This window comes from Pseudopodoces humilis, chromosome 3 (genome assembly GCF_049639895.1).
Source record: "Pseudopodoces humilis isolate 2021_Gansu_Grassland_sample_001 chromosome 3, ASM4963989v1, whole genome shotgun sequence".
Lineage (NCBI taxonomy): Eukaryota > Metazoa > Chordata > Aves > Passeriformes > Paridae > Pseudopodoces > Pseudopodoces humilis.
Genome location: NC_142202.1, coordinates 110,640,760 through 110,653,051, shown reverse-complemented (window position 1 = coordinate 110,653,051; position 12,292 = coordinate 110,640,760). Strand labels below are relative to the sequence as shown.

At 44.6% G+C, this 12,292-nt stretch overlaps 1 protein-coding gene across 1 annotated transcript; it reads right to left on the bottom strand.

Annotated features, from left to right (window-relative positions):
- Window positions 1-211: 211 nt before the first annotated feature.
- Window positions 212-12,063, bottom strand: LOC102106885 (interleukin-17A). The gene is made up of 5 exons (XM_088052634.1): window positions 12,054-12,063; window positions 10,990-11,080; window positions 4,036-4,261; window positions 1,128-1,372; window positions 212-449 (listed from the first exon to the last, which is right to left on the bottom strand). Exons 1-5 carry the CDS (start codon window positions 12,061-12,063, stop codon window positions 212-214), a joined length of 810 nt encoding a protein of 269 aa, XP_087908760.1.
- Between the last annotated feature and the right edge of the window lie 229 nt (window positions 12,064-12,292).

Here is a 12,292-nt window from a genome sequence, read left to right as displayed (position 1 = left end):
GGATTCTGAATTTTTGGAGTTCAAGATCTTGGGGGAAAACATTAAGGTTTTTTAACCTAGACACCTGATTTTCAGTATATTCTGAAATATATATTCTGATGTATTCTTGACAAATTTTAGGGCTTGATTCAGCTTTTTTGGAGGCTGGATCAGGCCCCTTCCATGCAAGGAAGTTCTCTGTGGCTCCTTGCTCCTGCAGCTCCGGCTCCCTTCAGGCCTGGTGCTGGACCAAGGGTGTGACACACGTGCAGCCCACCGTGATGGTTTTCTTCTCCAGCCTGTAGGATTGCTGGCAGCCCCTCTGCTCCCTGCGCAGGACCAGGATCTCCTGCCTGATGGGGACGGAGTTGAGGCTGTGGTCCAGCTGCCCCTCGGGGTTCACGCACCGGGAGTGGCGGCACTCGGCGTCCGCGATCAGCCGCGGGAAGCGGTCGTGGTCCTCGTCGATCCTGGGGGTTGGCAGGGAAGGGAGTGTTTGAATGCACAGGCATGATGGTCTGGAAGACTATGGCTTCCCTGCTTGGGAACCTGTGCATCTTGGGGTGTATTGCCCATGGAGGGACAGCAGATTCCCCAAAAGAGTAGGTTTTTCCGAAATAAAATGGAATTCACTAAATATTGGATATTTTTAAATGGATGCCTGCATGCAACTGCCTTTGCAAAGGACTTGCTTCAAGCAGGCACTGACTTTGATCAGAAATGATTTGAGCTCCCCAACATGTCACTCCAACTAACAGACCCCAAAACCTTCAGTTCCTCCCCAAAACATGACACATTGGTGTTGAACCACCACTGAATTTGGTGCAATATTAACCCTCTGACGTATTTTTTTTATGATGTTTTAGGTAAAGAATGCTTTTGAAGATAAAGCTTGCCCTAGTATAAAAATTAATTAATTAAATTATAAAAGCCATTTGCTTTGCCTTCTGCATATTGCCTAGGCCACGTGTTTCTTTTGTGCTGCTTTCTGCACTGGTTCTCTTTCAAAGAGAAAGGTCATAGGGACTGTGGATACCCTCATATTTCCAAAATCTCTCAGCTGTGAAGCACTGAAAATAGAGATTGAAGAATTTTTCTTGGCTAGGGACACCCAGTGTTTTTCCAGGCCATAGGGCCAGGGATCATACCTGTAATCCCATGGAGCCAGAGAGCGGCTGCTGATGTCCAGGCTGGCTTTGGTGTCCTGGTTCGTGTTGCTGATGCTGAGGTTGACTCTCACAGTTTGGGGGAAATTTGAGTCTTTTTGGGTCGGGCAACCAGCAGATGCTTGCTTGAAGAGATTCTCTGGCTTGAGCCCAGGCTTGATCACCTTCCCATGGGCAGGACTGCTGGCTGACAGCACGGCCAGCAGCACGAGGAGCAGGGGTCTGAGCTGGAGAGATTTGTACATTTAGGATACAAGACAGGTGTGAAATTCATCCATAGTCAGCCTCACTGGTGGTTAAAACCCCTCCTTCAGGCTGGAGTAATTATGGAAAAATATGCTGTGTGTCACATCCACTTTTGTTCCCATTAACTGATTCTCGCAGTGCTGACAGTTATGTATACACACAGCTGTAATCTTGTTGTAATGTTAAATTATAGAAAATAATATAATGCAGAAGATAGTAGAAAGGGTATAATAAAAAGAAAGACACTCTAAAGTTGAATTTTGAATGTATTTCTTGCCTCAGAGAACGCTGTGGGAGCCCATGTCGCTGATGTACAGTCTCATTGCTGCCCCACAAGCATTTTCACGTTTTAGTTATTTTTAATTGTTAATGATTTAAAGTAGCATTTTAAAGGTGAGTGCAGATTCCTATTCCATCTATTATAATATAAATATGTCTCTGTCAAACTGGGGAAAAATAAACTCAGAATTCAAGTTCTTACCAGAGAAGTGCAAAAAGTTGGAGACATCTTCCTTCCTTCTCTTACTTCTGATGCTTGTACTGGGCTCTGCTGAGGTGAAGGTGTCTGGGCACATCTGCTGCTGGACCTTTTATAAGGGTTTCTGTGCTGTGCTAAATAATTTGGAGTAGGTGTTTTTCCCCCCAACCTTAACTGTGGTTTCTGACCATAACCTAAATTAAGAAGTGTATGTGTATAGGTTCCATTAACACAGGTGGAATACAGGATATATCTTAGATGATGTCATTCCTTGAGCCATGTCACTCAATGGTGACAAAGCCACAAATGTTGCAAGTTTGTGGGTGCCAGCTATTCAGTTTTAAATTGGGATGCCATAGGTATCAGACCCAAATGTCGCTGGCACAGGTTTGGATCTGTTCCCTCCTTGGTCAGTCTGATGTCTTTTCACCCCAGATTTGGGCAGATGTTGGACAGCTGACCACTACCAAATTGCTCTCATATTCTTCCCATGGGCTGTAATTTTTCCTGATGTCTGAGGAGCAATGTCCCTGCTCCAGCTCAGTTCTTCTCTGAGCTGGGCTATTTTTACTCATGGTTAAACCTCAGGTGTGATATCTCAGTGATGATCAGAATGCTTGGTGATAGTGAGCTGCCAAAAGTCAGTCACTGTCCACAGAGATAAGAAAAAAAGAGTGAGCTTTGTTTTGAGCTTGCCACCTTTTCATTTTGCTTTAATTTTCCTTCTCTTGTGCTGTGAGGCAGTGTTTTATTTCTAAAGAAAGGAGTTTGGGAAGTGTGATGGATGTAGTTAAACTCCCAGCTCCTAAGTTAGGGAGAGGACAGAGGGGCTCCAGAGAAACTTTGGGAAGGCTAAGAGATGCAAAATGACACAAGATGCACATTACCCAGAGAAGCTGTGGCTGCTCCTGGATCCCTGGAAGTGTCCAAGGCCAGGTTGGACAGGGCTGGGAGCACCCTGGGATAGTGGAAGGTGTCCCTGCCCATGGCAGGGGGTGGAACTGGGTTATATTCAAGGTCCCTTCCCACCCAAACCATTCCATGACTCTAGGATTCTATAACATCAGGTCTATTCTCTGCTGTTTCTTTTTTTAGGAAATACTCCCATCATTTTGCTCTGACAGTGGGTTAGGAGTAGCCCAGATGTGCCCCATAAAGTGACGCTCAGTGTAACAGCCTCCAGCTGCTAATCAGAACTTTTCCCAGGTCTAATTTTAGTGGTTTTTTTTTAATAAAATGATGTGGAGAAGGTACAGAATTTTATATTTGCTTAGTATTTATACCTAAGTCCAAATTTTACTCACCTTGTGCCATCCAAAGGAGGATGCAAATAAGGGTAGAATTTAGTTTGCGGGTTCTGGGATACCCATGACCTACATCCGCTTGTTTTAAAAGATGCTGATGTTTCTGAAATTAAATATATACTTCAGTTTCCCTCTTCAAGTTAGAGGTGTACAGGTTAAAGGAAACAGTCTCCTCAGAAGGGGTTTTCTCTAATGCCTTTTACTGAAATATCCTTTCAAAGTGGGTCATTTAAATTGCCAATTTTAGAAGCAAAATACGTTTTTGAAAGTCTACAAGGCAGCGGAAGGTCAGGTTCAACCAGCCTGACCCTGAATTGTCTACCTTAAATGCGTCAGTGGTTTGGGTTACCTAGGTAGTTGAAAGGTGAATAGTTTAGCATTTGTATGTGGCTGATGCACCACAACATTGCAATGGCAAAAAAAAAAAAAATTTCCATGGTTTATATCAAGGCAGGAATGTATTTGTTGGCAGTTGTGAAGCAAGATGTGAAGGTCTGAGGAGAAAATGTGCCTCTTGAAATTTCTGATTTCTGATTTTCTGGGGTTTTTTCCAAGTTCCAAGTAATTATTTTGTAATTCTTAATGCTCTGAAGTGAAGAAAAAAAAAAAAGAAGATTAATATGATTTTCCCCATGAGATTAGAAGTTCGCTCATAGGATCTGCCTTATTCTGGCACAAAGCTTTCTCTTAGCTAGAGATCTGGAAGCTGGGACTAAAAAAGGCTTACTGAAACAAAAACCAAAAGCAAACAAACAAACAAAAAAACTAAAAGTTATCAAAAGCCTTTTGAAATGAAACCTCCCCCTTCTCTTGGCTCTGGTGAGAGCTTTCTTGATTGTAAATTGCTATTTAATTACTTTACCTGGCTGACATTCTTCAGGTGCCCAAATCTGAATGTTGTTGGCATTTGATGACACTTCAAAGAGTATTTTAGAATCACAGCATGGCTCTGCAGACCCAGCAGCCCCCTCAAGGAGCCAGGTGTCACCAAACCCAGGAACTCACCCTGTGGCATCTCCTCCTCGGCGTCGCTGAAGTCGTACGGGTCGTAGGAGCCCTCCTCGCCTTCTGTGCGCGCCTTCTTCCGTCTGGAGGGGGAGGAGAGGTCACCCAAGGGTTTGGGTGGGAAAGGACCTTAAAGTCCATCCTGTTCCACCCCCTGCCATGGGCAGGGACACCTCCCACTATCCCAGGTTACTCCAAGCCCTGTCCAACCTGGCCTTGGACACTTCCAGGGATGGAGCAGCCACAGAAACCATCCAAGTGCTGGAGCTCCGGAGTCCTGACTGGACGTGCTGTAAATTAAAAGAGAACTTTATACATTTTTTTTTTAATTGCCATCAATTAATTTTATGATACCTCAGAAAAATAAGATTACTATTTATTTATTTATTTATTTATCTTTCTGGAGAGAATGTATTTTCTTCCTTTTGAGTGCATATTATAAATCCCTATAAATAGGGCAGGACTCTCCCTTCTTCATACAAGTACTGCATGACCCACTCTGCTTTGTGGAGATCATTTCTAGGGTTAGACTGAGCCTGAGTTCCGGGGTGACCTGTGAGGAGCTCAGAATTTGATGGAGCAAGGCTCTGAGCACTCTGATTAAACAGTGATGTTTAATTTTAGTTTAATTTAATTAAATCGTGCTGTGAGTGGATGGTTGGGTCAGGCACATTCAGAGATGCTCTTCAAACTGGTTACATCCAGAGAAGGACCAGGAAAATGCTTGGAGGGCTGGAGCCCCTCTGCTCTGGAGCCAGGCTGGGAGAGCTGGGGGTGCTCAGTCCTGTGTTGGGTCTTGCTGAGCTGGAGCTCATTTTCCCACAGCAGCTCTCCCAGTGCTGGGCTTTGCACTGGGAGCTGGAAAGGTGGTGGGAACACCCTACTGTTCCTGCTGATCAGGGCTGGCACAGCGTCAGCTCTGTCCCTCCATTCCCCTCATCCAGGGGCTGGGAGTGGCCGGGATGCTGGGAGGGGACACAACCAGACAGCTTCCCCAAATTAGCCGAAGGGATATTCCATACCAGGGGTGTCAGCTCAGATAAAAGCTAGGAAAAGAAGGAAGGGGGTGCATTTGTTATTTACAATATTTGCCTTCCAGAGCAACTGCTCTGTGTGCTGAAGCCCTGCTTCTCAGGAAGTGGCCAGACATCACTCACTGATGAGAAGTAGAGGATAAAATTTTCTTCTTTTCATCTTTGTTTGTGCACAAACTTTTGTTTTTATTATTGTAAACTGCCTTATCTCAACCCAGGAGTTGTTTCCCATCTTATTTTCTCTCCCTTGTGCAGCTGGGAAGGGGGAATGATAGAGTGGCTTGGAGGGCACTTGGTGCCCAGTCAAGATCCTCCACCACAAGCCTGGAGAAGAGAAGGATCCAGGGAGAGTTCAGAGCCCCTTCCAGGGCCTAAAGGGGCTCCAGGAGAGCTGGAGAGGGACTGGGGACAAGGGATGGAGGGACAGGACACAGGGAATGGCTTCCACTGCCAGAGGGCAGGGATGGATGGGATATTGGGAAGGAATTGTTCCCTGTGAGGGTGGGGAGGCCCTGGCACAGGGTGTCCAGAGAAGCTGTGGCTGCCCCTGGATCCCTGGAAGTGTCCAAGGCCAGTCTGGATGGGGCTTGGAGCAGCCTGGGATGGTGGAAAGTGCCCCTGCCCTTTGTAGGGGGTGGATCTGGATGATCTCTAAAACTCCCTTCTAACCCAAACCATTCCATGATTCTATGAAGTCACTGCACCAATCTCCCACCCCTTGATTCTTACACAGGAGACACAGCAGAAAAGCTAATTATATAATTATAATTATATAACAATGAATAAGTAAAAAGCCTGTTGTTGTGGTTTTAAACCAGTAACTAAAAAATTACTTATTTCTTGCTGTGAGATATGGATTAGAACAAGAGCAAAACAGGCATAAAACTTAAAAGGAATAAAGAAAGTTTATTAAGAAAACTACAAGAATAAGAACACCAGAATAAACTTCCAGAAAACACTGTTTTTATCTTTTACTACCCACCATTCTCTTGTTCACATGACAAAAGAGACAAAAACTTTGGAACTTTGATGGTTAAAACAGTCCCAATTCTTGCTACAGTCTTTTCACCAGTCTTTGTAGAGAAACAGAAGTCTCTTTCTGTTAATTTATGGAGTTCTTCACAAGAAAACTACTTCTGTTATAGTTTTCTATTGCCCTGATGTTAGCTGCCCAGAACTGCTGTTATCAGAGCTCACTCCTCCCATTTCACATCACTCTGAGGTGTGTATGGGCCATGAGTCTAGGGATGGAATTTTAAGGATGAGTTATTCAAAGGCAAAAATCTTCTTCATCTGTTTCTGTGAGCTTCACTAGAAAACAGTTTTCTCATTGCCCCCCAAGGCTTCAAATCTTCTAGCACTTCACTGTATCACAATTACTCTACTTTTTACTCAAATCTACACTTTGAACACTCCATTCCTCCCTACATACTCTATCATGAATTAAAAGAGTTCTTTCAGGACTTTATTGTCCATCTCCATAGCTTTAACAGAAAAATACTTCATCTTAATTAAAGCATCTTCTTATTCTCTACCTTTTCTGAAGCTTCTTTTCTTCCTTGTCACTGGTAGTTTATAAAGTCTCTTTACATGTTGATTACTCTCTTTTTCTCTCTCTGGAAAAAAAGGATTAATCTGCAAGTCTCATCTGGGTAATGAAAGGGTTAAAATCTTGCCCAGGCTTTTGTAGATGGTTCTGTGACCTCTGCCGGAGCAGCAGCTGGAGCTGTCTGCGATGGAAGATTCTTCATGGCGGCTCTAGAGAGTGTGGTCACTGTCTCAGCCCGCCGCAGGTCAAGGGCTTTTTCTCTCTTTACTCGGCAGTCTGTGGTGAATTCAGTCCCAGCAAAAACTGCAGCCGAGCCAGGGACCGGCCTGGCCCGGCCAGAGCCCGGGGCAAGCCCCGCAGGCCCCATCTCCCGGCCGGGAGCCGCGGCAGGCCCAGCCCAGCCCAGCCCCTGCCCGCGCCGCATGGGCTGGCAGAGAGCACGAGGCCGGAGCTCTGTTACTTTTCACAGCCAGGAAACAAAGAGGCTAAAAGTGCCCTGACTTTACATCTTAAGGTAGGGTTCACAAGTTGATCCCACTTTTCAATGGTCAAAACTGCTGTCAATTCTCAATAATGACTGATAATTGGTCAGGAGAAAAAACTCCCATCAGTCACCAGCAACTTCAACTTCTTTAGCTCTCAAAACCACCTTAAAGGTAAAGTCACCCCATGACACCTGTATTTTCCCTTCCCAGCTGCTGCAATAGAAATGATCTTCTGCTTCGTGCCTAAATTTTCCAAGCACATCTAGTGAAGATCACAGTCAGACATCAGCTGTGGTTGCTGCCAGTGGTTGAAATGTCCTTCCATAACTAATATCTAATGGATACTCAATAGCTGGGAAGTCGACTTTAAGAAAAAGAGCTGTAAAGTTACATTTTAGGAAAGGGGCATTTGTGGAGCATTGAGAGGTCAGTGCTATTTACCCAAAATCCAGCCCTTACTTTGTGTTCCACCACCCCCCACTTTCAAACCAAATTAAATTAAAAAAATTTGTTTTCTCACCAGTATATCCCTGTATCCCAGAGCTTAAACTCAGAGTTGCCAGGCAAGTCTGATAGGGCAGCCTGCAGAAATAAATTCATTTTTACTGTAGCCATTTTCCTGCTCCCAGGTAAAATATGAAAATTTTGGTCGTTCATTGTGAAATCAAAAAATCATAGAATCATAGAGTAATTTGGGTGGGAAAGAACTTCTGAATGTCACCTAGTCCAACATCCTGCAATGATCAGCATCTTCCACTGCATCAGCTTGTTTACAGCCCCTTCCAAGATGATCTTGAATGTTTCCAGAACCATTTTTTTTTAAGAAGGGAAGTTCCTATTTTTCTGCTTTTTTTCTTGCAGAGCAATCATTCCTGGCCACAACATTTTGTGTGCAAGAAGGTATCAGAATCCAAAAGTTTTACAGAATAAGCGGCTCAGAGTGGTTTTGGTGAGAGTTGTAAAAGCACCAGTGGGATCCTAATTTTCAATCCCTTTCGCTTGCTGCGGTTCAATTTGACTAGTTTTATTATTTTTTTTTTTAATAATTAATGCAAATTCACCACTTTTCCAATCATATGCAAATTCTGACCACAGTGCAATGAAGTTTCCAGAACTATCCTGTGGTAACTCTATCCCAGGGAGGGATTTCAGAGAATAAGCACTGCTGAAGGTTTCCTCCTCAGAGATGTGGCCTTGTAAAGGTGGGGTGGGGACCACGGGTGGGTGACAAAAACCCCATGTCCCTTTTAACCTGAAAGGTGCCTCTTAACCAGACCTGATCCTTCCCTGCTGATGCCATGGGTACAAGGGCAAAGTGAAGAGGTGTGTGCCAGGCAGAATGGACCATCCCTGATTCTTCTTCTTCTGCCTGAACTGGCTGTGCTGAGCCCAGCTGGGCTAGAAAAGGAATTGTGCTCCTTTGTTTCAACCAATGTGCAATTCTGAATGATTGTGGCCTTTGAGTGCTTGAGGGGGGCTTGTAAAAAAGAGAGAACAACTTTTTACGTGGGCAGATAGTGATGGGACAAGGGTAAATGATTTTAAACTGTCAGAGGGCAGGTTTAGATGTGATATGAGGAAGAAATTGTTCCCTGTGATGGTGGTGAGATCCTGGCACAGGCTGCCCAGAGAAGCTGTGGCTGCCCCTGGATCCCTGGAAGTGTCCAAAACCAGGTTCTTGGAGCAACCTGGGATAGTGGAAGGTGTCCCTTCCCATGACAAGAGGTGGAACAAGATGATCTTTAAAGGTCTTTTCCAACTTAAACCAGTCTGTGACTCTGTGATTAGTGGGAAAAAGACAAATGAGGTCAGAGCAATGAGCTTGTGGAGGATAGAAAAGTTCTGGCTGATGAGAGGTTGATATTCTGATTGCTGTTCACATTACCTGTGAAAGCCATCCTGTACTGAGCAGTGGGAAGATTGTTTAAATGTACAGGACTGACATGAGCAAATACAAGCAAACTGTTTCCCCTTTAATCAATTAAAGAATTGCTAAAAGCTCTTCCATTATAGTAGCTGAATTTACTCTCTCTTTTTTCACATTTCCCTTTATTTTGTTTTCTTTTACTGTGAAGGCTGAAATGCTAAAATGAAATGTGCCTACACCTCCACCCCAGGGAAATCCTCTTGCTGCTTCCTACAGCTTCCAAAGCCTGTAAAAACCTTCATGCCATCCCTCCAGCGACAGACCCCACTGCCCTCACCTCTGCTGCCTGCCCTGAAGCCCAGGTGGTTCCCTTGGCACAGCAGCAGTGAGGGAGGTGCCAGATATCACAGGGCTTCTGTGGTGCACAGAATGGCTGATAAGCAGCTTACGTGACAAAGACGGAAGGCAAAGTACCCAAATGTCTCATCATCCCAGCCTGAAGTTGGTTTGCAAAGGATTCAAGCATTTACCATATAAAGTTGCATCAGGCAAAGTTAATCAGGTGATGGGGTGAATGCTAATCAGAATGGTAATCAGGGTGATTGCTTGTCTGTCCTATTTTCTTTGTTTTGCAGAAAAGGGAAGAAAAGGGCCTCACCTCCCTTGGAACAGTTTGTCTTTTTACCTGAATTTACTAAACCTTCTAGATGAACTCAGGAACCTTTTGTATGTCTGGGTTTTCCAAACAACATTGCTGGAAAAAATGAAGTTGTGCTTCATTGCATTTTTCTGTCCTTAACAGAGATCCAAAATGCTTTGGAACAGGCTGATTCCACTCCTCATTCTGCTGCATCCATGCCCTTTCCTCCCCATCCATCCAGCAAAAAATAACAGCCTTGTGGATGATGCACAGAAAGAACTTTTTTTTTACACGTTTGTTCATTTATTTATTAACAGCTTTGAAATTTCTTTTAGTGGGGTGAAGATGGGGAACAACCAGCTGAGCTGAATGCCTGAAGTTAGACACCTGAATTCATTGCCTGGCTCAGTGAACAGGTCAGCAAAACCATTTTCAAGTTGTTTGGCTGTTTTTCTTCCTCACTTGCAGTGTGGTGTGGGTGGGAAGATTCAGAAGTTACCTCTCATGGAGATGTGTGGGCTGGTGTGTGTTGTGGCTGAGTGGATATGGGATAACTGATGTCAAAAAACCTTTTCTGTGCAGATTGTTGTTATTTATAGCTCATTTTTGCATTAAATAAGTAAGAAAGACACTTGGACACAGAGGGTTTTCAAGAATATGCTGCCCATGTTCTTTATGATTATTTTTTTTAATAATTTAATAGCAGATTACTTGGGCTGGCAGTGCTCAGCAAAAGGCAGGGTGTGGATGCAAGTTTGATAGAGAAATTAAATAAAGATGGTTGTGGCTCTGCAGATCCACAATGACTTAGAAAACTGCTGAATATTTCAGAGCCAACAACTTAGTATGTCATATTTTGAGCCTCTGGTAATCATGGAATGGTTTGGGTTGGAAGAGACCTTAAAGCTCATCTCATTCCAGCCCTGGAATGGACATGGACAGGGACATTTTCCACTAGACCAGGTTATTCTAAGGCCTATCCAACCTGGCCTGGAACACTTCCAGGGACGAAGGAAATGCTGGAGTAGCCCTGCTTGCAGTGATGCTTATGAAAACCAGAAGCCTATCCCAAACCTTTCCAGGTGCCTCATCCCAGGCGCCCCTCTGGGGATGTTCGGAGCGGTAGCAGATCCATCCGGGAGGAAAGTCTGGTGGGGTTGAGCTGAGGCAGAGGGAGACAAACCTTCCTGGCTTGGTGTTTTCCACACTGCTATAGCTGGTTGAAGGGGACCAAACCTCCGAGGAAGACGGGCTTGGTTCCGTTTGACCAGCCAGAGCAGAGCATAGCTCCGGACCACAGCACGCGCTCGGCTCCGCTGCTCCGGACCTGCAACGGGAACGGGACACGTGAGACAGGGGACATGGGGACTCACCTCTGCTCAGAGGGACAGGAGGGTGGTGCAGCACTTATGACACCACCCTAGGAGACCTTACCATTGTCCACAGAATCATGGAATGGTTTGTGTTGGGAGGGACCTTAAAGATCCTCTCGTTCCAACTCCCCTATGTGGGGGCACCTTCATGCAGCTCTTTCCTTCCTGCTTCTTTCTCTTTGCCTATTTGTTCTATTCTTTCTTTTTTGCCTTTTTATTTTTTAAAGTTATTTTTTAAATAGTGAAGCAAAAAGGACAATTAGGAGGGAGGAAAGACCCCTCCTTTGTCCATTGAAGGGAAGTCTCCTGCCAGTTGTCACTCAGGCATCACTTTTCAGAGCCACCCTGAGCCCTCCAGCTGTACCTGGAGCCTCAGCAAGGAGACAGCTGCCAGAGACCACGAGCAGCAGGGCACGGGGCAGCTTCCAAACAGGACAAAAGCAACATTTTTCCAGCCCTGTGCATAGGCCCCTTTCCATGTGCATGTGGTTTCTCAGGGACTTAGAGTCATTGGATCACTAAGGTTGGAAAAAACCTCTAAAATCATCAAGTCCAAGTGACTTGATACATTTTTCTCTGTAAAACATCTTGATTAGGAGAGGGTTTTATATATTTTTTTAATTATTTTTTTATTTATTTACTTATTTACTTTTATCTTCTCACTGCTCAGTGTTGGGGGGAATATTAATTTGAGTAACCTCTGGACTCCTGCGCTTGCTTCATGTTTTCTCTTTGTTCATTGGGGTGGTAATTAGCAAGGGAAGCATCAGCAACTTAAATTCAATATTCCCTATGGAAACATCTACCTTACTGCCAAAGAAACACATCCTACAATCTTCCAGTTACAAAATTCACTTCATACTCTGCCCCATCAATACTAGAATGTTTGAAACCTGAGAGAATTTGGGAAGAATTAGAGTTTTTTACTTTCTGTCATGGTCTGGGTGTAGATACACAACCAGAGGAGGGAGGGAAGAAGAGTTAAAACAGTGACCTTGACCCCCCAGACAGGCTATAAGTTTTCCCAAATCTTAGCCCTGTGTCTAGGTTATTTCTTCTCCTGTGTCCTTGCCAGATTGTGTGTGCCTGTAGCTCAGTCCTGGCGTGTGATGCGCAGGAAGAGTCACTGCTGATCCCAGGCTCCAGCAGAACAGACCTGGAACAGC

Bases quoted from the DNA above. Each gene is read 5' to 3' on its own strand.
- LOC102106885 (XM_088052634.1), bottom strand. The intron at 1,373-4,035 runs GTAAAGTAATTA...AAATCTCTCCAG, and splicing joins ACCTGAAGAATGTCAGCCAG to CTCAGACCCCTGCTCCTCGT. The intron at 450-1,127 runs GTATGATCCCTG...GCCAACCCCCAG, and splicing joins CTGGCTCCATGGGATTACAG to GATCGACGAGGACCACGACC.